Raw genomic sequence first — 22,682 nt, 5'->3', positions numbered from 1 at the left:
CAAAGCTAAAACAAACACAAAACTTTGCATTTGACTTCAGGCAAGGACAAGAGCATGCTTCAAGGTTAACTGAGAAGGCAAGCCCTGTATGCTGGGTTGCCATCAAAAGACATAACCTCAGCTTCCCCTCCTTGCACTCCACCTGTCCTTGTAACAGCAGAGGACTTGCACAAATGCAAAGCAACAAACACCAGGAAAGTTATGTTGGTTAAAAGAAAACAAACAAACAAAAAAACCAAACCAAAAAAAACCCCCCAAAGAAAAAAAAAAACAACACCCCACATCAACAACATGAGAAAAGTCGGCTCTTTCAGCGATGTCAGGTGAGGTCTCTTCTCTGCTCCACTGGAGGGACATGCACACACAAACACAGGAATTCAAGGTAACTGCACAAATCCCGTTGGCCAAGGGTGCTTTTTGTAGGGAAGCTAGCTAAAATGGACCAAAACTACATCTCATGGTTGCAACTCTTAAATCAGAGAAAGCACACAAGCTCCTTCCTACAACCCAGTCTCTAGTCCACATGCTCTTTTTTCCACTGCTCCTTCAGTTGTGCCAGTGCAGTTACCTTTGATGACACACCAGTAAGCTTAGATTCATGGTGAAACCCCAAAAGCAAGGCACCATGGACACAAAGCTGTACTCTCCCTTGGACACGTGAACATCAAGCACCCTCTTCACTCAGGCAAATTGCTACTTAAAGCTGCAACCTCCAATGCACAAACTCACAAGTGCTAATTTAGAAAGCAGTTCGAAAGGAGTCCTCCACAGTGTAACCTCTGAACTGCAGAAGCAAATAAATACAGAGCATGACCTCCAGGAGGATCCTCCTACCTGGGACCTGATTTGTGACATTGGCATGACTCTATACTTCTGTGTCTCAAGTTGGGATAATTGCATTTACTTTGCATTTTCACTCCAAACCTATCACTTAATAGATTCAAATGGAAGATAAAAATCCCACCATTCAAATAAGTGAAATGGACTTCCAAACAGCCCAGCATAACTTTTTTTTTTTTTTCTTTTTTTTCACTTGGACCTTAACACTCCTTTGGTGTTCACTTATTGAGAAATATGTTCACTCTGAAACTGAAATACACAACTGTGCCATTCCTTCTACTCAGTATAACTTGAATTTACGTATTTCACATTTAGCAGAAGCTGCAGCACTCTGGCAAAGTGTCAAGACTCACAACTCCACCTTCTAGAAGTGACTGGTCATGAGCTACCTTGTATTTTCCACTGATAGAGGGAGCTATAGACATATATAGCTCCAAATTACATTAAAAGACACAGACACTTAGCTGCTGCTGAATCTCTCTTTCCTAAGGTTTTAAAGAGACTCTGCTTAAGCTCAGTAGAATGCAGCTTAACAGAGCCAGCTACTTCAGTGGTGTCAAGTAGCAGTACACAGGCAGATATGTTTAACAGGATTTTCCACAGTTGCACATGTTTTTCATGCTAAGATTCTCCATCTGGACAAGGCACAGATTTAGATGTAGATTCTTTAATATTACGTTTAAGCCACTGAGTCTTACCTTAAAGTTCCTTCTCTGGTCCAAGTCACACTTAAAATTAGCTAAACTGCTTTGTCTCTGAAGTTTTTCTCCTATGCTTTTCACACTTACCTTAAACAAGAACATAATCATAGAATCACAGCATTATAGAATGGAATCCTTCTTATGTTGGGGGCCCCAGAGCTGAGCTCAGTACTCCAGGTGGGGTCTCACAAGATTGCAGTAAAGGGGCAGGATCTCCTCCTTCGACCTGCTGGTCATGCTCCTTTTGATGCAGCCCAGCACACGGTTGGCCTTCTGGGCTGCAAGCGCACACATTACTAGGTTACATTGAGCTTGTCATCGAGCAACACCCCCAAGTCCTCTTCAGGGCTGCTCTCAGTCCATTTTCTGCCCAACCTGTAGCTGTGCTTGGGGTTGCCCTGACCCAGGTGCAGGACCTTGCACTTGGCCTTGCTGAACTTCAGGAGGTTGGCATTGGCCACTTCTCAAGCATCTCAAGGTCCCTCTGGATGGCATCCCTTCCCTCCAGCGTATCAATCACACTACATAGCTTGGTGTTGTCAGCAAACTTGCTGAGGGAGCACTCAATCCCACTGTCCATGTTGCCAACAAAGATGTTGTACCGGTCCCAGTACTGACCCCTGATGAACACCACTTATCACTAGTCTCCACTTGGACATTGAGCTGTTGACCACAACTCTCCAAGTGTGACCATCCGGCTAATTCCTGATGCAGTGAGTGGCCCATCCATCAAATCCATGCCTCTCCAGTTTAGAGACAAGGATGCTGTGCAGGACAGTGCCAAATGCTTTGCAGAAGTCCTAGCAGATGACATCAGTTACTCCTCCCTTATCCACCAACGCCACAGCCCCGTTTTAGAAGGCCACCAGATTTCTTTTTAGCAGAAGACTAAATTTTTAGCATTCACACAAAAATTTTCACATTTTGGACTATCTAAGCAGACATGTGACCACCTACGGTACAAAGCTCTTGGATATGCCCAGGCCTTAACCAGAACACATATCAACAGCAGCACAGATCCACCTATGAAAGCTGATTCTCGGGTCTTCAGCTGCACGATTCTGCTCTCTTTTCAAAATGAGAGCAGTGATCCGCCATTTCTGCTTTTTAAAGGGTAATACTGTTTCTATTATTCCAGAAAAAACAGCATGTGTGAAAATCACTGCCCACCAGATGGATGTAGTCTCTAGGGCAGTATTTCTACCAGCAACTATGACCTTTTCTCCACCTTCTGTGCTGGTGCTACACCAGAAGAGAAAGCCTTGTTACTTGTTTGAAACTTTCCATTGCAAGCCCTTTTAGTTAGATAAGCTTAGGAGAGTGACTTAAACCCATCAGGTTTAGAAGTTTTTCCAAGCATAATAACAAAAGGCCAACACAGGAAGAACACACATTTGCAGAACCAAACATGCCTCCACAAAGTCATGATTCTCACACAGATTTACTGGAATTACAAGCAATATATGCCCCTTTACATTTACGTATGAAGTACGTATGAAGACACAGAACTGTCTTTCCATATAGTGGATGGCAAGCTTTTAGCTACAACTACTAAGACAGCTGTACCCTTAAGAACAGTAACATCCACTGCTCAAAAGCTTCATTAAAAGATACTAGATGCTGCTTTCCACAATGGAACAGCAGCGGTTAAGTGTACAAGCAAAAAACAAAACCTTAAGATAAAAAGCTGAGTCTTCCTTTTTGTTTTAATTCTTTTTTATCTGTATATAAAATAAATACCACTTTACCCCAACCTCCACAGGGGGGAAAAAAAAGAAACAACCAACCCACAAGAATAACAAAGCACAAAACCACAGCAATGAGAAGATGAAAAGTAGAGGCAAACTATAACAGACAAACAAATTTACAAATTCACTTCATAGGTACTTATGTCTCCCAAAAGTTTACCTGTCACCTCTGCCGCCCTAAGAGGCATCTGGTGCTTTTCCCATATTCCCTGTATTTTTCACCCCTTACTCTGAGGAGGAAGAGCACACTGATTAACCAAAGTGAACATCAACTACGAAAGTTTAAGCAGAACACATCACATACACTTCCTTTTCCCCTGCAGGAAAGCAATAGAGCCTTAAGCCACACTATTTTTCTTATCTACCGATCTTTCAAATTCAGTCACTACCAGGGGGCTCAAACGGCTGAATGAAACAAGCTCTATGAAGCCAAATAAGAAATGGAAAAATGTGAACAATAAAAATGAGCCATCTAAGAATAATATAGGTAACATAAAATTGGAGTACACATCCTTACCTTAATAGGTGGTCACAAGGAAAAACAATACCTCTCAAGAGGTACACCCATGGGTAAACCAGAGTTTTATTTGAAATAAAGAACTTCAGAACCTTGGAAGCAGAGACAGCAACCTACTTTTATTTACTAAAGAAGAAATTAGTAATTGTGCTTAATTTCACCACAGTCCTTTTCTCGTTTGTGGAATGGAACAGCTTGCTTCTCATCTCAGATGTGCTCCAATACTAGAAGAGGCCAAAACAGGAAAAGGAAAAAACAGACAAGCTATGTGCCAAAGCACAAGCCTTCAGAATAAGCTGACAAAATGGGTTCAAATTTTATGTTCTTCAGCTAAGCAAGATTACTCCTCAAAAAGACAAAACCATACATACGAGATTAAGATGTTTTAAAAACAAACATCTTTCATGTGAGGAAGTGCTCTCAGTATTCCTTCCCAACGCCATATTCCCAACATATTCTTTACTTTTAAAGGTGAAAAAATGTACCACAGTGGCTTGCTTCCAGCTTCTCAAAGTTTCTGGAGGAGAAACTTCTTCTTCCAGGCTGGAATTACCAAACCAAACTGCTGAAGAGTCCTCAGTGCTCAATGTAAACAAGAAAGAACGGCCAGTGCTGCACAGTTCTATAATTTATTCTAAAGTACATTACTATATTAAGCTACTGGTGGAAAGAAGCACACGACTAGCAAGTTCTTTGACCATAAAGTGCAGAAGCTGCTGCGGCAGTAGAAGAAAAGCTTGAGTACAGAAACAGAGTACTAACCAGTACTAAACAGCTTTTGAGCTAAAGACCATGCAGGTTTCATTTTGAAATGGGCTCCAAAGATGAACTGTCCAGGCTGATAAAGCCAGCCTATACAGCATTTGTCCCTGCTTGGGCAGTTCAGGAAAGTACAGCAGGCATCACCAGACCTTCATTACCCAAATTTTCCTTAATAGGTTAGTTTAGAGCTGAGGCACAGATTAGCTGAATTGACCAAGCTGTCCTCAAAATAAGCCTCAAAGTTAACCACAGCAAGGGCACCAAATCACTTTCAGATCTGTATATAATTCTTAGTCTGGCTGAATGTGCCCAAACAAGACTTTTTTTAGCATCTAGATACTTCTTGATCATGATCCTTTCTGTCTGGCCACAACCCTTGCATGTACAAAGGCCAAGGTTGGGTTTGGTTTGTTTGGTTGGTTTGTTTTGTATTTTAATGGATAGGGAATCCCCAAGTAACCAATTAAGCTGGCTTTAAGACTTTGAAAAACCAGGGCAGCACAGAGTGAACTTAATGGGAAGCAGATCTGGCCCACTATTTTAAGTAATCTTTAGACAGTGGGAAGCGGGGGAGGGGGGAAGAGAAGAAGGCTTAAAGTTTTGCTTGAAGACTCTGCAGTGACTGGGAGTGCTATTTTGTCCTTAAAGTTAAGCATATCTGTCCTAGATTTGGAACCTGTTCCAAAAGAATACTAGTACAAGTACTTTTATTAGATGAATTCAGTGTCATGTAGTGGTTGAAGTGCTGACAGAATATCAAGATCTGAATTGACAACTGGGCCCGCCACAGGTGGGCACTTTCACCTTAATCAGGTAGCATCCAGGAAACTGCTTCCCAGTAGAGGACAACCATACATTAACACCTGGGAAGCAACACAGCACAGGAAAATCATGAGTTTAATAAACATTTGTTTTCCCAGATGAGCATAGCCACAACACTATGTCATTAATACAATCTCCTTGGGATCAGGTCTCCAGTTCTTGTTGGTTTGGTTTGTTTGTTTGGGGTTTGTTACTTTTTGAAAACAATGCCACTGGACTACCACAGTTGCATTAGCTGGGGAAAAAAAAGCCAAAGGCTTACTCAGACTTCTTACTGCTTCCTTGCCATGCCTGCTGCAAAGCCACAGCTGCAAGACAGGGAGGCATAAATCACCTAAAAAAGTACAGATAAACATGGAATCTGGCACTTCCTTGAGCTGCAAGAAATATAAGAAAACCCACAAATATTATCCGTCAGTGACTACAGCAGGGGCAGCTACCTGCTACCTTAAGCATGAACTTTAGAAGCATGGTGCTTGCTAGCCAATGTCCTATTAAGTAGGAAATAACTTCAAAGTTTAGGCTAACATATCCTTCTTCAAAGCCTCAGGGATGAAGAAGTATTCACAAGGCCCTGCAAAGCAAAATTCTATGCTAAAAGCTATGCTCATATAGTACTACGCATGTACACTTAAATCAGGAAGCTGCATTTCCACCTGCCATGTTTCCACATAAACAGCATGATATAGATGCATGCAGCTCTTAAGAACAAAACTAACAGGAACATTCCCCAACTTCGGCTTCTCAACATCACGACCACTGCAAACACTTTAAGGAAACAAAGCTACGGGACTTAAAATCAACTATCTCATGCACAAACTGCTGAAATCACATCTTGCGTATTAGCAAAAAGATTGCAGTGAACCTGCAGGCAAAGGCAGTCTACAGCGGTCTAGGCAACTTCTTGTTACAGAAGCAGTGACCTTCCCCAAGATCAAGCCACCATCTGCCCTCCCTTCCTGAACTCTGGGATCTCACCAGGAAAGTACGAGAACTTGCTCCATTACCAATTCTGGTCTGTTTCAGACTACAGAGAATCAAGCACAAGTCTCTGCAAAGAGTATGAGGTCTTTCCAGCTCATCTGGAGAAACTTCTTTCAGCTTCTTGCTCAAAGCTGCTTCCTCAAATAAAGCCTCTTTGAGATGCTTTTATGCCAACCTTTATATTTGTTTGCATGCCAGCTTATTCCCCTGTAACAAAGCACTGACACTTAACAGCACATTCAGTGAAGAATACTCTTCTCTGTTGTTCACACTGGGCAGCTAGGCAACAACCAAGTTGCCAAATACCTGTGTTACCTGAACCCCAACTACTTGCTTCCTGAGAGCAGGAAGAGTTTGTTAATAGCTTGTTCTCACTTGTACTACTCCCTATATCAGAAACAAAACTCAGCCCCACAGAGATCACTGTATAATTTTGCAGTGATTCACTCCAGTATAGGATGAGATTCAAGCATTTCACATCCTCTTCACAATGTGCCTCCACACTGTAACCTTAGGAAGTAGCAAGTTTCACAGCACACTGAAATACAGACTAGTATATAACCCCACTTTCTAACCAAGGAAAAGAACAAGCTGGGTTTTATTATGTGCTCCAAGAGCAGCTTCTGCACCTGCCAAATACAGACATGAGGATTCAACTGAACTACACAGCGTACCAAGCCCTACAGATAAATCTGTCAGCTGCTCTGTTGTATGCAACACCACCTCACCTCAGAAACGAGGCACTGGTTACATGCATTTCCAAAACTAATCACAACAAGGTTTAAAAAGCAAAACAGGCAAACAAACAAAGCCACCAAAAAAACCCCAAGTATTAGGCATTCATATGATTCATAAGTTCAATTCACTGAATATTAGTTGTAGGGATGCCTTACAGACCTTTTTGAAGAAGTTGCTGATTGCACACAATGCTAAAATTGTTCATTTTAGACTGCACAGTCAGAAATCAAGCCAATATTCCCACATGTGCATGCTGGGACTATGTCTGCTGCATTTAAGAGCAGCCTCCACTTAAAACTGCCTCAGATTTGCAGTGTCCTTTTTGAAAGCTAGTCTAGGAGCTCCCTTACTATCACCAGCTTTCTGAAAGGTGCTGTCAATGAATTCTGCTATTGTGTTTTTCTGGACTGAGAGGATACAGAGAAAATCTAAAAGTCCAGGTGACTATTTTAAGGGATTTGTGTTCAGGCTGTTTAAAGGACCTTTAACGGGGAAATTTTAAACTCCACTCTATAACGCACCTTATATCAACTACAGTTCTGTCCGGTTTCACTTCCTAAACGCAAAAACTTCCGCTGTGGAAGACCTGATGCACCCGGGCCCTCGAAGGAGGCAACGCACGCACCCTCCCAGACCACCCGCACCTCAACGCTTCCCTCTGCCGTCCAGCGTCACACGGAGGCGCAGCTACGCGCAACTTTCAGCCGCTCCGCGGGCAGCTGCCCGCACCCCCACCCGGCCCGCGCCCCTTTCCCAATCCTCCTGCCCTGCCCCGCCCGCTCCCCCTGCCCAATCCCCCTGCCCTGCCCGCTCCCCCTGCCCTGCCTGCCCTGCATCGCTCCCCTACCCAGTCCTCCTGCCCTGCCCGCACCCTTGCCCGGCCCGCTGCCCTTGCCCTGCGCGCTCCCCCTGCCCTGGCCCTACTCGCTCCCCCTGCCCAATCCTCCTGCCCTGCCCTTTCCACCTGCCCGGCCCGCACCCTTGCCCTGCGCGCTTCCCCTGCTCAGCCCGCTCCCCTAACCAATCCTCCTGCCCTGCCCGCATCCTTGCCCGACCGGCTGCCCCTGGCCGACCCGCTGCCCCTGTTCACACCCCCTGCCCGGCCCGCTCCCCCTGCCCTGCTCGCTCCCTCTGCCCTGCCCGGGAGATGCGCGGCGGCCGCGCTTCTCGCCCGCCCGCGGCGCACAGGAGCGGCGGCGCGGCACACTCGCACGGAGCAGCGGAGGAGCGCGGCGGTGACCCGAAGCCGGGGTTAAAGAATAAAAAATTAAAAAAGAGAAGTAAAATAAATAAATAAATAAATAAAAGGTTAAACGAAGGCGGCGGCAGCGGTGCGGGAAGCGGGACAACTTTCCCCAATTCCCGCTGGCGGCCGGGCCTGCCCCGGGAGGAAGCGGCTGCCCGGCTGCACCCGGCTGGCCCTGGCGGGGCAGGTGGGCGACCGCGATGCCGGCAGAGGGGGATCCCCACCCGCGTCTCCCACCACCGCCTCCGCGCCGGCAGAGGACAACCGGCCGCTGCCCGCGTCCCCGGAGCCCTCCCGCCGCATCCCTCCAATTACCTCTTCGCCGCCGCCACTCTCCTCTGTGCCGTTCCCTACGCTCGCCATGTTCCCGCTCCGCTGCCCGCCGCGCCGGATGACTGCGGCCGCCGCGCCCCGTCCGGCTCCCCACCGCCCGGCGCCGGACCCGCCCCCCCGCTTCCCGGCCGGCCCGGCCCGGCCCGGCCCGGCCCGGCCCCGCCGCCCCCCGCCTCGTTCGTGCCGGGCCGGGGCCGCGCCCGCCGCCTCCCTCCCGCCACCCGCCTCCCGCCGTCCCGGCCGCGCCATGGCCGCGCCCCCTCATTTGCATCGGGGGCCCCGCCCCGCCGGTCGGGAGCTGCGGCGCCCCGGCCGTCCCTTGGTCGTTAATGCCCGGCCCCGGCGCCGTCTCACGGCCCGGGCGGCTGAGGGGTGCCCCCGGCACCGGCCCCGCCCGCTGGACCGGTCGCAGGGTGAGGTTGGCCGGCGCGGCCTTCGGGGCAAAGGGAGCATCGTCCCAAACTCGTGCCGAGGCCTCCTCACAAGGTGAAGCCGTGGCCCGTGTCCAGCCCCCCAGCGCCCTGCGGCCCGCCGCCTCCAATCCGCTACACCGGCCAGAGCGCAGCGCGGCTCCCTTCAGCTGGTCCCTGCGGCCCCTCGGCCCCCCGCACGGTGCCCTGCGCAGCTGAACCGGTTCGTGTCCTGTGCTGTGCTGTGCTGTGCGCTACCAACCGGCCGCCTCGTTGGCTTGTGGAGCCCAGCCAGCTGCTGCGGAGGAAGGAAAGGACGGGCGATGCTGCTGTGTTCTGGGGCTTGTCTGAAGGGGCCATAGGCGGCACCGCTTGCAGACCCGATGAGTCCAGTGTTGTCAGTCTGCTCCAGGTATTCACTACCCAAAGTCCAGGAGAAACTTGCACGGTCCTTCAGCGCCCTGTGGAAGAGCTGCTTCATCGCCATGCTATCACTTGAGAAGAAAGTTTGCAAAGCAGCAGGTCTTTAAGAGAGACCATTGAATTCCACCCTGCCTTATCCTATTGTTAGTTCACACTATCATAATGCTAAGAATTGACCATTTCTACCTTCCTGTATTCTGCCATCTGAGGTGAACTTCTACTAAGAAGTAAGTAGTGTGACACCCATCTCCACTTCCTACAGGTCACTTCTCTGTCATAGCCCCTGTTAAAAAATACATATAGTTTAGATGTACTGGCTTTGGTTAGAACAACAGAGATTAAAAGAGAATTGAACAGATCCAACTAACCAGGAGGTACATACAGTCTTACGAGTTTTTGCAAGATTCGAGAGTACAGCCTAGAGATAAGGAAGGTCCTTCAGTCCTCTAAGCAGAGGCAGAAGTACAGGCTTCCAGTGTAGGCTACCAACTCAAGTGTCCCCATTAGCTTCATGCAGACTGTACTCTTGTACCTGTTCTGTTTCTACCCAGTTAAGCTAAGTAAAAGGTGGCGGAGAACCCAACTTGAGTATGTTCATCTGTCCTGCAAGACTGCACTCTTCCCAGTTAAGGTGTCACAGACACCTTACTCCCATACTCCTATACAAACTTAAGTATGTTTCTTCACTGGCAACTTGTTGGAAGATACTCCAGTGATATTAATATACTTATTTCAGAACTGATCTGAAGCACATGAAATGTGTAGTGCAAATGCAGTAGATGGGCCCAAATGCTTTATATTTGACTCACAGCACAGTCATGTCTGCCCACACAGCTCCTCCTGAAACCTATGCTACCATTACATCAGAATTTTGTACTGTTCACAAAAGTCATACAAGTTACCATCCTCTGTTGAAGACATGACTCCCTTTTTATTTTTCAGCTCCAAAGGCAATCCCTTTGAGATGCCGTTTTACTTAGAGCAGCAGACTGTCTCCATTTCAACCACTGTTATTCTGTAATAGAATACTATGGGGTACATACTATATGAGTAGGATAGCTAAGACATAAGGTCTCCCAAATTCTAGAAACACCATCCTTAAAGATGAGAAACAGGTTTGGCTCTGTGGGAACCACCAACCTAGGCACTTATGCACTGCCAGTTCCAGCTACAGAGAATAAAAGTTTAGCCTGATCCCTTATGTTCCTGTAGAAACTGTTAATGGATCACCAGGGCTTTTAGAGTTAGGTTGAGGAAATCACACCAGTGTGGAGTTCGTAGTCACGAGTAGTTACTCTATGCATGGGAGGCATAACTGCATGAGTCAGAGGTTCAGTAAATATACCGGGCAAGTTCAATACCACTTCGTTATGACTAGCTCTCAATAGCTTTCATTTATATTGTTGTATTTGTTCCTCCCTGCCAAGTCCTTTAGCTCATTTATGCTCTTTTGGGCATATTCAAGGCAGTGACTTTTCTCTGGTCAGAACAAAGATGCATGCTAAAATAACCATGGTGGAGATAACTATGTCATATCATTCCTGATCCAAGTAGCTAAGAGATTAAAATTGCTACAGAATGGCAGAGCCATTACCTAATTTTGCTTGGTCTTTGATGGGCTGCATGTTACCATTTAGGTCATTGTAATAGCAGTCAAAACGGATCTCAGAGCCATCCCACCCTAAATGCCCACACTGGATTTAATCAGTTTAATCATTCTTCCCCTTCTCCCTTGAAGTGTTAAAGAAAATTCTTGCAAATTGATCTTCCTCTTCAGTTTTCCATTTGTAAAAAACTACACAGAACAAAATCCAACAAATTCTGAAGGAATATAGACAAGAATTAGTAGGTCTTAATCCTCTGAAAAGAAGGCTGCTGCAGTTTGCCGCCAGCTCTAGTTTCTATCCATTTGAATGTATGTATCTCTGCAGCAAGAATTAGGAAGATTATGAACTGACTACTAATCTTCCACACCGTATTCGGAGAGCATTCCAGTGGATGTGTCGAAAAGATTTTACCGAGATCTGACAGAGCAGCCAAGACCTTGAGAGTCCATTCCCCTCTGGCTGGCATAGCTGTATAGAATTCCGGTCCAAGGAAAGCCTGCCTACATTTTCCCCTGTCTTCAGATCCCTCACCTGCATGCTGCTGTGTTAACACTACCTGGATATTTGATAGCTCTGCTAGTGTTTCCTTCTGCAGTATAGCTATTCACTTGGAATTTGCCTCTTAAGAATTCATGGGACAATAAGGAAAAAGAAGTATTTTTTTCTGAGCTTCTGTGATCAAATACAGATCCCACAAGGATGAAAAGCCTTATTCTGCCCCTCATGATCAGATAGTATAAAAGAATAAAATCAACTTCAGTATAAACACTTGGTACCAACCTAGTTTTCTTGAGGACTAGAAAATAGCCCTTGAGAACGGGCCTGCTGTAAGTGAAGCCTAGAAGTTGCCTTAGCACTCCTGCAGCTACATTCCAGTAAGGTTACACAGTCTCAGACTCACAGAGAGAGAAGAAATGTAGATAACAATCAATAAACGATTACCAGCTTCCCCGGTGGAAGTAGGGCAAGTGAGCAAGGCAGAAACCAAGTCCCACCTAGTTCCAGAAGAGCAGTTTCATAAACTACCTGTTGGAACAATGAGTACTCAGAGCAGTACAAACTGCAAGTGACTCTACCCATTTAAATACGCTGTGAAATATTTGCTGAGTATGAATCGCCATACTTGAGGAATAGCTTTCAAGATCAAAAGATTGAGAAGCCAGCTAAGGCGAAAAAGAAAAAAAAAAAAACAAAGACCAAAACACCTCCAAACAACTCTGCAATGAAAGCAAGATATAACAAGAGAAAAAACAGTGAGGCTGTATTTCCTGATGTATTATAACAGCTATGCTGTAGCCTCTAGACAATTTTTCTTTTAGTCAGCATTAATTTTGCCAATTAAGATGAAGCAACACATCTTCTTAATGGGGACCACTATCAAAATAGTGTTTCTTACCACAAGCTGAGCTAGTTCTGTTGTTCACAAACAGTATTTCAGAGATTACTGTAGCAACAGCAGTAACCCCTTTAGAGTTAAAACACATGGGAGTACGTTGATGCATACATGTAGTTGTACGCAGAAGGCCAAGACTGATTATAAGATTATTTTCTTGTCAACTGCCCCTTCCTGCACACGTGCACATGCACGCACACAGGGTCCTTTGCACTATCCAGCCCTACGACAAGTCTCAGGTTTCACCTTTAGTCTCTGGCAGGGATATTAGCTCTCGTCCCCAGTGCCTGTGTTCCCACACCCAGTGAGGACAGCTTAGCAAGCTGCAGAGCAGCCCACCTGGTCAAGTAGATGCAACATTTAAAGTTACTAAATAAAGGAAAGTCAGTGTCCTCAAAACACGTTCTCTGGCCTCAGGCCCCAGCAAAAGGGCATAAGGAACTGAACCAAGCACAGCAACATACACTTTTTATGGAAGACATAAAAGAAAGCAGCCTCTCCAAGACACCTCTTGGCATGCACAGAGGCAGTAGTATGGCACAGAGTACCTGTGTACTGCAGAGATTACAAATACAGACATCAAGTAAAGCTTAAAGTACTGGGCTGTTAAAGTTAGGAATGACTGTTTTCTACCCTCAGTAAGCTCCTTCATCTAAATCCTGTTTGTTAGACCTCTCAAGAACTTTATTAGGAAGAGAAGAACGTAGGCGTTTTTTCTTTGACAAATATACTGATGCAGTATTTTTAATGCAGTACTTAGACTTTCACCTTCATTAGACACTTTTAGAATGCCACAGTGGTTTCAAACTCCTAGATCATGTTTCCACATTTAAAAGCATTAGCCATCTTGAAGTAAAGCCACCATTTCCTTCAGACAGCCATATTTCCCTTCACTCACCATACCAGCAAGTGGCAGATATTGTAGTGATGAAAATAAATGCAGAACTACCAGTTCACGTGCCCTAGAGACTAGAAGAGAGGTGATCAGGCAGTTACCAGACACTTCAGCATAAAGAGGATCTTGAACAATATCTGCAAGAAAGCTTCCACTGCTTAGGGAAGTCTCACCTCTTTCACAAAGCCAGGGAAAGAACAGCAATGATCTTTGGACAACACAGGGTGGTTTACCTTAGTTACCATGTGACTTGCTTCTGTGTACCTAAGACAGGTTGTATGAGTAACCCTTGGTAAAAACATAATGCAGTTAATCCACCTGGCTTTCGGTCGGCCTTTAGTGCTTTTACCAGTATATCTCCACTGACATTATTTGCATACTAGGTTCTAGCAACACTTCTACAGATACCATGCCTAACTTATGGGTTATATTTGGATTATTTTGTGTATCCCCTTATCACCTTCTAAGAGAGAATCCTAAAAGATGTCACTCAGAAAGACTAGTTAAATCTTTTAGCCCTAGAAACAGGCACACCCCCCAACACTTGAGTACCATATCTTTCCTGCTCCACGTGGAGTCAAACTGGTCTTAGGCTGACACAATTTAAACTGGAGGTATCCACAGCCACTGCACAACTTTTCACAATGGAAGTCACAGAATACTTCAGGTTTGAAGTGACCTCAGGAGGTCACCTGATCCAGCCACCGCTGAAAGTGCAGCCAGGTCAAGGTCAAAGCAGGTTGCTTACACTGCATTATACATGTGCCTTAACAGAGAGCACCCAATACACCACACAAATGCAGACCTTCAAGCAAAACAACACATTGAGTCAGTCTCAAAAGGGTGGTTGATACATCAGGAAATTGGTAAGCCATGAAGAGTAAAGAACAGCAGTAAACAAACAAAAAAACCTAAACCAAACCCACCCCAAACCAAACCAAAGCCCCAACAACAGAACACCACAGCATTTATTATCTCTTAGGTGGTTTAAAAGTCACCCCATTTTCTGTGATTCTAGACAACAAAGCCGAGGACTTACCTGATACTTCACTACATTTGAAAGCCCAGGTAGGCCTTCTATCACCTAAACCCCTTCTCCTCCTGGTATTGTTACAGACCAGCATTATTTACTCAACATGCCTATCCCACACCACTCTCTGAGCATTTCACTTCATTTCATTCCCTTTTCCCTGCCTCCCGGGGCGGGGGGGGGGGAGTTTGCTTTGGTTTTGTAGTTTGCTTTTTGGTTTGGTTTGATTTGGTTTGGTTTTTTTAATCTTCTCCTCTGCTCTTTTATCCAGCCAAGAGCGCTCCCCAGCAGGTACTAAAGTGGCCCCACCTATAACCTGCAGGCCAAAATGATTAACCCTTTTCATGTCTACTGCAGATGGTACATTTATTTATCTTGGTATGCTATGTCTTACCCTCTGCGGTTTTCTTCCCTTCTCTCTTCTCCTTTAAAGCTAAGCAGTTTCCTGCTATTTCAGCAAGATATTCTATGTACTTCTCCCAGTCTTATCTCTGAGCTTCTTCCTGTTCATCATTACATTTCATCTTATTTCTTTTCATTGGAAGTATTTCGATGTTGCTTCTCTCAGCCTCTTGTCAAACTGCATGTTTCAGAGAATCATAGAGTAATAAGTAAATAGGTCAGAAATTACCTCTGCAACTGTTCTCATCCAACCTCCATTTTTTTTTAAGATATAAGAAGCCACACTAAATGAGGGTATTTTTTAGAAAACAGAATACATTAACGTGTCATCACTTCCCCTGATACTAGCATGATGCTTGATGTTTGAATAGGATATTGTGAATGGCTGATCACCTCTTCTTGCAGAATGTCTTGTTAAATAAACCCTTAAGGATGTTGGTGCATTGCTGCCATTTAATAGGCTTAATTATTAATTGGCTCATTTTTTCCCTTTGAAACCTTTGGTCCTATTAACAGTCTAAACTACGTTTTGTCATTGGTACTTTTATTAGCTTCAAGAAATGGAGCGGTTTACCTGTAAATCCTCTAGTAACTAGAGCCAATGGCATATTTGATATTACACTATTTATGTAGCTGAGTAATTTCCATGTGCTTTTTCTTCACACACTGGTACTTCTGGTACTATTTGTACCAGAAAAAGCAAAAGAACTTTACCTTACAGATATTTTCTTTGCCTTACTAACAAAAATTTTCAAAGCTATGTTTGCCAGAAAATGTGTTACATCTTTTGTCTATTCATTCTGTTATTCTTTCATTGCTTTGAAAACAACATGTTCTGGATTGAACCAACTGAACAGATGGTTGTTATGTGTTCAAGTCATCAGGCAATGAAAATGCCTGAATGCAACCCCTCCTTTCCCCCACTCTCCCCCCCAAAAAATTCCCCCAAACCAAACCCAAAATGTCATGTATACATCATAATGTTCTTGTTCCCACAAGGAAACAGGAGTTGAATCTCTGAGTGAGGATCCTATGAGTTAATGATAGGACAGCAATTTATAATTGTTAAATTGCACCCAAAGGCCTTCCTTTCACACTGTAGGAAAATACATATTTATTTATTTACTTACTTGCATTTTAACTCCTCTTAAATGATAAAACATCCACATTAAAGGTACTTTTTCTAAAAAACACAGACCTGCAAAACAGACAAGTGTGTGCTTTCTTCCTCTTGCCGTGCAGGCTGCCATGTTCAGAAGCTCTGACTTGAATGGCAGATCTGGGTCCTTCTGTTCAGGGAAGAGATTTTGCTGCAAATTGGGTAGGGACTGTCTATGTTCTTTGTAGCTAAATGTGTACATTTATCTGAGAAATGGCTGAGATACCTCATTTGGGGATGTAAACCTCGTTCAGTATATCCTGGCATTTGGTCAGTATATTAGTAGGAGCTTTTGAAACTTGGACATAACTCTTCTGCCTTCAAAATTACATATAAGCCAATGGAGAGAATGATATATGTTAAGAATAATGTGAGATGTTGTACTCTCCTTGTAATATTTTATTGGAGTGAACGTTACTCATTACTAACTTAAGTGCAAGTACTGTAGGTTTCAAATACTGTTTCAAAAGTTTACTTTGAACTTTAACTATATTGATGATTTAATTAGTTCATTCAAGCCACCTGTTATTTACAAAGTCCTAAAAATGAAAGACTTAAATAATCAATTTATTTAAAATGCTTTTATTTATCAGTTAAAATTTAATAAATAGATTTAGATCATAGACAGTTACAGATAAACCCAAGCTTGCCCTGTACACACTTTATGCTGGTTGTATCTGATCTAGCTCTTAATCAAAACCCCAGCAGGCATGTTAGTATGATGCTGGGCTCAAGCTAATATGTTTCCATGCCAGACTGGTGTGCAGCAGTTTTCAAATGTTCCTTCATTAGAGTTAAAAGTACACACTCTGTATCAAAATCTTCACATACGGCTTTGTGGCAGCTGACTTGGCCAATGATTTGGCAGACTATCTGAGAGAACTAAGAAACAAAGATAAACTACTTCAAAAAAGGGATCAGAAGATGAGTAGATTTGTGGAGGACTATGCAGAAAAAGCATCTGGTGAATTTACTGTCTTTTTGAAGCTAATTTTTGGCTTCCTAGAGAAATGAGGTACTACATCGTGTAGAAAGCTCTCCTGCAGCTACGCTTTGTGAAAATATTTGCTTTAGCTTTATGCTGACTGCAAGGTCACAGGCAGGCCCTGATGGAGAAATCAGTGTTGTAAGGGTTTGCATCCTGTCGTAAAACCAGTAAGAATTCTCCTGGATGGATGGAATTCAGATAGGTGCTTCTGTTTGCAATGAAGATAAATTCTCTCAAGTAATTCTGGCTTAATTAATATCCTCAGCACTGTGTGGCACAACTCCGAGAGATGACAAAACATCAAATATAGAGTAGATATTTCCCAAGTAATTATTTCCTTTACTGGCCACATATAACCAAATGAAAATTTCTGTTCATGCACAAGCAAAATAACCAAACATGTTGAAGAGCATGTAGTCAGGGATTGCTAGACTGTACACAAGCTGTGAAGAAAATGTTTTCTGAATGCTCTGACTTACAGAAAGATTGTCCTGGTTTTGGCTGGGATAGAGTTAATTTTCTCTCTAATAGCTGGTGCAGTGCTGTGTTTTGGCTTTAGTGCTGTGTTTTAGCATTTGAGAACAATGCTGGCAACACACCGATGTTTTAGTTGTTGCTCAGTAGCATTTACCCTGATCAAGAACTTTTCAGTCTCATGCTCTGCCAGTGAGGAGGGGCACAGGAAGCGAGGAGGAAGCAGAGACAGGACACCTGACCCAAACTAGCCAAAGGGGTATTCCATACCACAGCACGTCATGCCCAGTGTATAAACTGGGGGGAGGTACCCGGAAGGCCCAGATCGCTGGTGGAGTCAGGCTGGGTATCGGTCAGCAGGTAGTGAGCAATTGTATTGTGCATCACTTGTGTTTATTGGTTGTTTTTTCTTTCCCCTTTTAGTTTTATATTCTCTCCTTGTTATTTTCCTTATCATTATTATTATTAGTAGTATACTGTACTTTATTATAGTTATTAAACTGTTCTTATCTCAACCCGTGGGATTTACATTCTTTCGATTCTCGTCCCCATCCTGGCCTGGGTGTGAGTGAGTGGCTGCGTGGTACTGAGTTACTGGCTGGGTTTAAACCATGACAAAATACAAGGAGAAGCTTGCATCTGTAAAATAGATGGGCTGGCGCACAGGTATTCTGAGAAAAAAAAAATGATGATTAAGTCCTTGTCCAAGTCATACCAGGATATGAGATCCTTTGAGAGACAAGGTGTTTTGGTACTCCTATCAGTTATGTACCAAACTTTAAACGAAATTTAACGCTCATATTGTTAGAGAGGCAGCTCAGCATTTTCATAATATTTACAGTTTCCATACAAACAAAACTATTCTAGTTGAACAAGGAAATTTCTGAGAGTACAGAAAGAGTACAGATCCATCTGGTTTTCTGTGATGCAGCAGAATGTAACTAGTCAATAGACAATATTTTGCCTGTTTCTAGCTTCTACAGTGATTGGCTAAAAATACTTTAAAATTATTTTTTACTAAAGAACATAATCATTAGTAAGAAGAAACAATTTCACTTTTTATTTCACTTTTGCTCTCAGAAGTTTTAAGAAGGTCATATTTAGAATATTTGCTGGGTTTTTATGAACTCTTCTGGTCTCATTTTCCACTTTTAAAAGTCCTGATTTTACTTTTGGATTTTAGAAAATCAGTACATCTTCAGTGTGCTCACTCAGAAAAACACTTCAGTATTATGTGACTAAACCAGGTTGGACCTTTTCAGCTCCAGCATGTTAAGCACCAAATGTGGGTGCATGAAGAAGATACCATAAGATGTGAATGCACAGTGAGTTGGCTACCAGGACTACCCATCCAAATACTCTCACTTGTGAAAACTGCAAGGTAATTTTCTGGTGAAGGCCAGTAAACCAAGCAACTTCTCACTCTCCATTGCACAAGTTATTGTAAACTAAAATGTTGTAAATTGTCATAGATTTCTTTACCATAATTTGCTTATATGAGCGTGTCTGACATGTCCTTCCATCTATCCTGTCTGTTTATCAATCTATCTACCTACCTACCTATCGATCCTTTGTATCCGACCCAAATTTATGGCATATTTGCTTTATTTGACCAAGCATTTCAGGTAATTTTTAAGCATTTCTCATGCTTCATAAGGCTCATAAAGCTTTATTCTCAATACACTTAGGGGACAAGACTTGACTTAAGCAGAGCAGTTACACTGTATGTATCAGTTTAAGGAAGTCACACAGGAAGCCTGTGGCAAAGCAGGCAACAGACTCCTAAGTGCTGTTCATATCCTTGATCTTGGGAATCAGATCAGACAATGCCTTGAGGTCACGAAAAAGGTTAAAGTCGGGCTGACAGCAATCAGCGTGGTGCTCCCCAAGCTAGTATGCACAGCACACATTTCCAAATATTTCTCAAGAGAGCTGTGTTTTATTCAGGCTCCTCGACAGCAAACACCCTGGCTTCTTCCATGGCAGCAGCAATTCACACTCTTGCCTTTCTGGCAGTGGGATGGTTGTGCAGTGACTAGAAGAGCAAGACAATCCCAAGATTGCTTCAGAAGCTGCAAGCTGCCTTAAATTCTATGATGCAAGGATACGCTGGGATTTCTTCATCTTTGCAACAACCATGGAACTTCCTTCCATGTTAAGGCACTTTACCTTTGTTAGATGTGGACATTACGTATTTTATGCAGGCACTATGTGTTTTATGAACAGAGATGTGCAAATGAGGATTTCATTGTACTGGAGATCATAAAGCTGGTAAGAACAGCTGTGCTTTATGTGTTCCACAAATATCTTCCTGTTTGTTACCTGAAATGTGAGTGTGCTCTTTAATGTCACCTTGTAAAAAATATCAGGTCCTAATCTGATCTGAATTCCATTCTTTGCCAATGACATTTATGGGAAACCTTGGGTTTCATGTCTTTTTGCATAATCACACTCACAAATATATATGCAGTCCAGCAGAAACATAATTGGGTTGCAAAATAAATGTGGCTATTCCTGTCCCCAGTGCTGGTCAGAAAGACAGCTTGCTGACAGTCTGAAGTCAGCTAACATGGAGAAATGGGGAGTTCCCAAATGCCTAACTGAAGTGCCCACAAAACCTCCCATACTTTGGAGAAATTAGTAGGTTTGGCTTTTTCTCATTTACGTTTTGCCTGGTTATTGAATACGCACTGGTTATCTGAATATGCATTCATTGCTAGAGGACCAGGAAGGGTTTGAGCTAATAAATGCTCCCTTGCCACTGACAACAATAACCTGATAATCTTTTCAGCTACCAGTAATGCAAAGGCAACTTTGTGAAGCACTACCTCAGAGAACTGCTTAGGCCTGAATAAAAAAAAAAAATAAAAAAAACCCTATGCAGTCTCTTATACCTAGATGGAGACACCCTGAGACTGCAATAGATGAATTGTGAATGAGAAAAAAAGAAAAGCTTTGGGTTTTGATACTGTTTGCAGACTAATGCATGTGGGTGATCTCTTACTGTAAACACAGATGGCTGTGATCCACAATAGGTCACGCTGAGAAGCCAAGCATGTATCTGTGGGCTTCCTATTTCCCACTGAAACAACAATTACTTGGCAGAATGGCATATATTTGTAGTCCTTAAAATAAAATCTTTTGGATTAGGCAGTTCGAATTAAAATACATTTTAGATGCATCAAGCTGAAGCTTAAGAACGGTATGTCTGATCATGTTTTCTTTACTGAGTGCAAATAAGGGCTGCAATTTTAGGTTTCAAAATGTTCTTAGAAAGATGGAATAGGAAATCCAATGCCATGGTACATGTGATCATGAGATTTTATGCCTGCTTGAACCAGTGAGCAAGGTAACCAATCATGGAAAATAGGATAGAGCACTGAGATGCAGCCACCTGCAAAGACATAGATGGATAGGAAGGACAATTCAGAAGTTAGAAAACTAGTCTGGAGCTTGAGTAACTAGGTTTGCTGCCTGCCCTAGTACATATTGACTAGATGACCCTGTGCTGGCTACCTAGTCTTTCCATGCCACAGTCCTATAATATGGCATAACAAGACTGGCTTGTATCAGCAGGCTGTCATTAGGATTGGTGCTCTCATAGGTATTTGCATAATCCTGTGAGACCATATAATTACCTAGAATATGTATACACTACCTGCCTGTAATAGGCCTGTGTACAGATAGCCCAACCTACAAAGGTCAACGGGCTTATCTCCAGATTAGTCTTGGTTTATGATTACGTATTCCTCTCACTAGGAGCTATGCAATGGGAGTTGAGAACCGCAGTGACTGTCTTCTTTTACCCCCAGTCTCTCCCTGGGTCAGTCAAACCACAGCAGTAGCATTAGTAGCTAATGGTAACCAAAAGGAGTCTTGTCTCCTAGGGAGCAGCAGTAGTATTTAAACGTGCATCACCGTAACATAAACCCCCAGGGGTCACCCCATGCACTGGCAACACAAAATAAGGAGCCATCACCTGAGGTTTCTGCAGCGCAAAGGTATTCTTTTCCATAATGGGAAACACAGGAGAGTACAGGGATGCAGTTGACCAGACGGTGGTGGTTTAGTTCTTCCTTCCGCCTGTATTGCTGGATTGGTCCATGGTTCAGGGGAGGACGTGGAGAACATCATCAGTTTAGAAGTCCCATGTGACACAGAGCCAGGCTCTGTACAGAGGGCATGATGCCACTGGGAATGCGGACAGCAGACACCCTGGGAGCTACAGAAGAGACAACGCACATGCTGCCAGGGAGAACAGTATTTTGAGGACCAAATCACAGTCGTCGTTTAAAGGCACAAACCATCTGCAACCATGCTCCTTTGATACCTTTCTGCTTAATCAGCGTCCAGTTATAGAATGATAGAATCACAGAGTGGTTTGGGTTGGACGGTACCTTAAAGATCATCTAGTTCCAACCCCCCCTGCCACAGACAGTGACATCTCCCACTTTGAGCAACCAGCAGGTTGCTCAAAGCCCTGTCCAACCTGGCCCTCAACACTTCCAGGGATGGGGCATCCACAACTTCTCTGGACAACCAGTGCCAGTGTCTCACCACCCTCACGGTAAAGGATTTCTTCCTTATGTCTAGTGTAAATCTTCCTTCTTTCAGTTTAAAGCCATTCCCCCTTGTCCTGTCACTACATGCCCTCGTAAAAAGTCCCTCTCCAGATTTCTTGTAGGCCTCTTTAGGTATGCAGTAATTCTCAAAGAATTCAGATCAGCTGAAACTGCCCATTTAACAGAATGCAGATTTGTTGGTGCAACAATAATAGATATTTCTTAAATTGTATTAGTTGTAGAAAATCCCATGAATTTACACATCACAAGTCTGCAAAATGCCATTTGTATGAAATTGAAACAACTTTTCAACCCAGCATTTAAACGTTCAAAATTTTCTCACACCTACAAAGCTTACCTGCATGATCGGTGAAAAGATGGGCACAGAGGATGCTCTCCCTGAATGCTTTGCTATACTTTTGAGGCCTTAGAGTGATCTAAACCTGCAGTGCCCCTCCTCATGCATGCCTCCTCTCTCTCTTCGTTGATGCTAGTGCTGATCTGGTTGCACAGTAAGACCAGCTCTTTGTTCCAGATGAAAAGAATGCAACAGCAACTGCAATAAAACCCACTAGAAAAAGGAAAAAATCAGTTTTCAAGTGGTTTACCTGAACTGCCATTTCAGGTTAGCTTATGTCTTTCAGTACC

At 43.7% G+C, this 22,682-nt stretch overlaps 1 protein-coding gene across 3 annotated transcripts in view; it reads right to left on the bottom strand.

Annotated features, from left to right (window-relative positions):
• Positions 1 to 8,923, bottom strand: part of TTC39B (tetratricopeptide repeat domain 39B) — a 70,344-nt gene extending 61,421 nt beyond the window's left edge. For all 3 annotated transcript variants that reach the window (XR_003989109.2, XM_030469922.2, XM_030469924.2), the window contains exon 1: positions 8,674 to 8,923. Coding sequence is in view for 2 of the 3 variants with exons in the window: in XM_030469922.2 (XP_030325782.1) it covers positions 8,674 to 8,721 (48 nt within the window). In the remaining variant the exon portion in view is untranslated. The remainder of the gene's footprint in view (positions 1 to 8,673) is intronic.
• Between the last annotated feature and the right edge of the window lie 13,759 nt (positions 8,924 to 22,682).

This window comes from Strigops habroptila, chromosome Z (genome assembly GCF_004027225.2).
Source record: "Strigops habroptila isolate Jane chromosome Z, bStrHab1.2.pri, whole genome shotgun sequence".
Classification (NCBI taxonomy): Eukaryota; Metazoa; Chordata; class Aves; order Psittaciformes; family Psittacidae; genus Strigops; species Strigops habroptila.
Note: the sequence above shows the minus strand (reverse complement) of the source record. Positions and strands in the feature narration are given on the sequence as shown.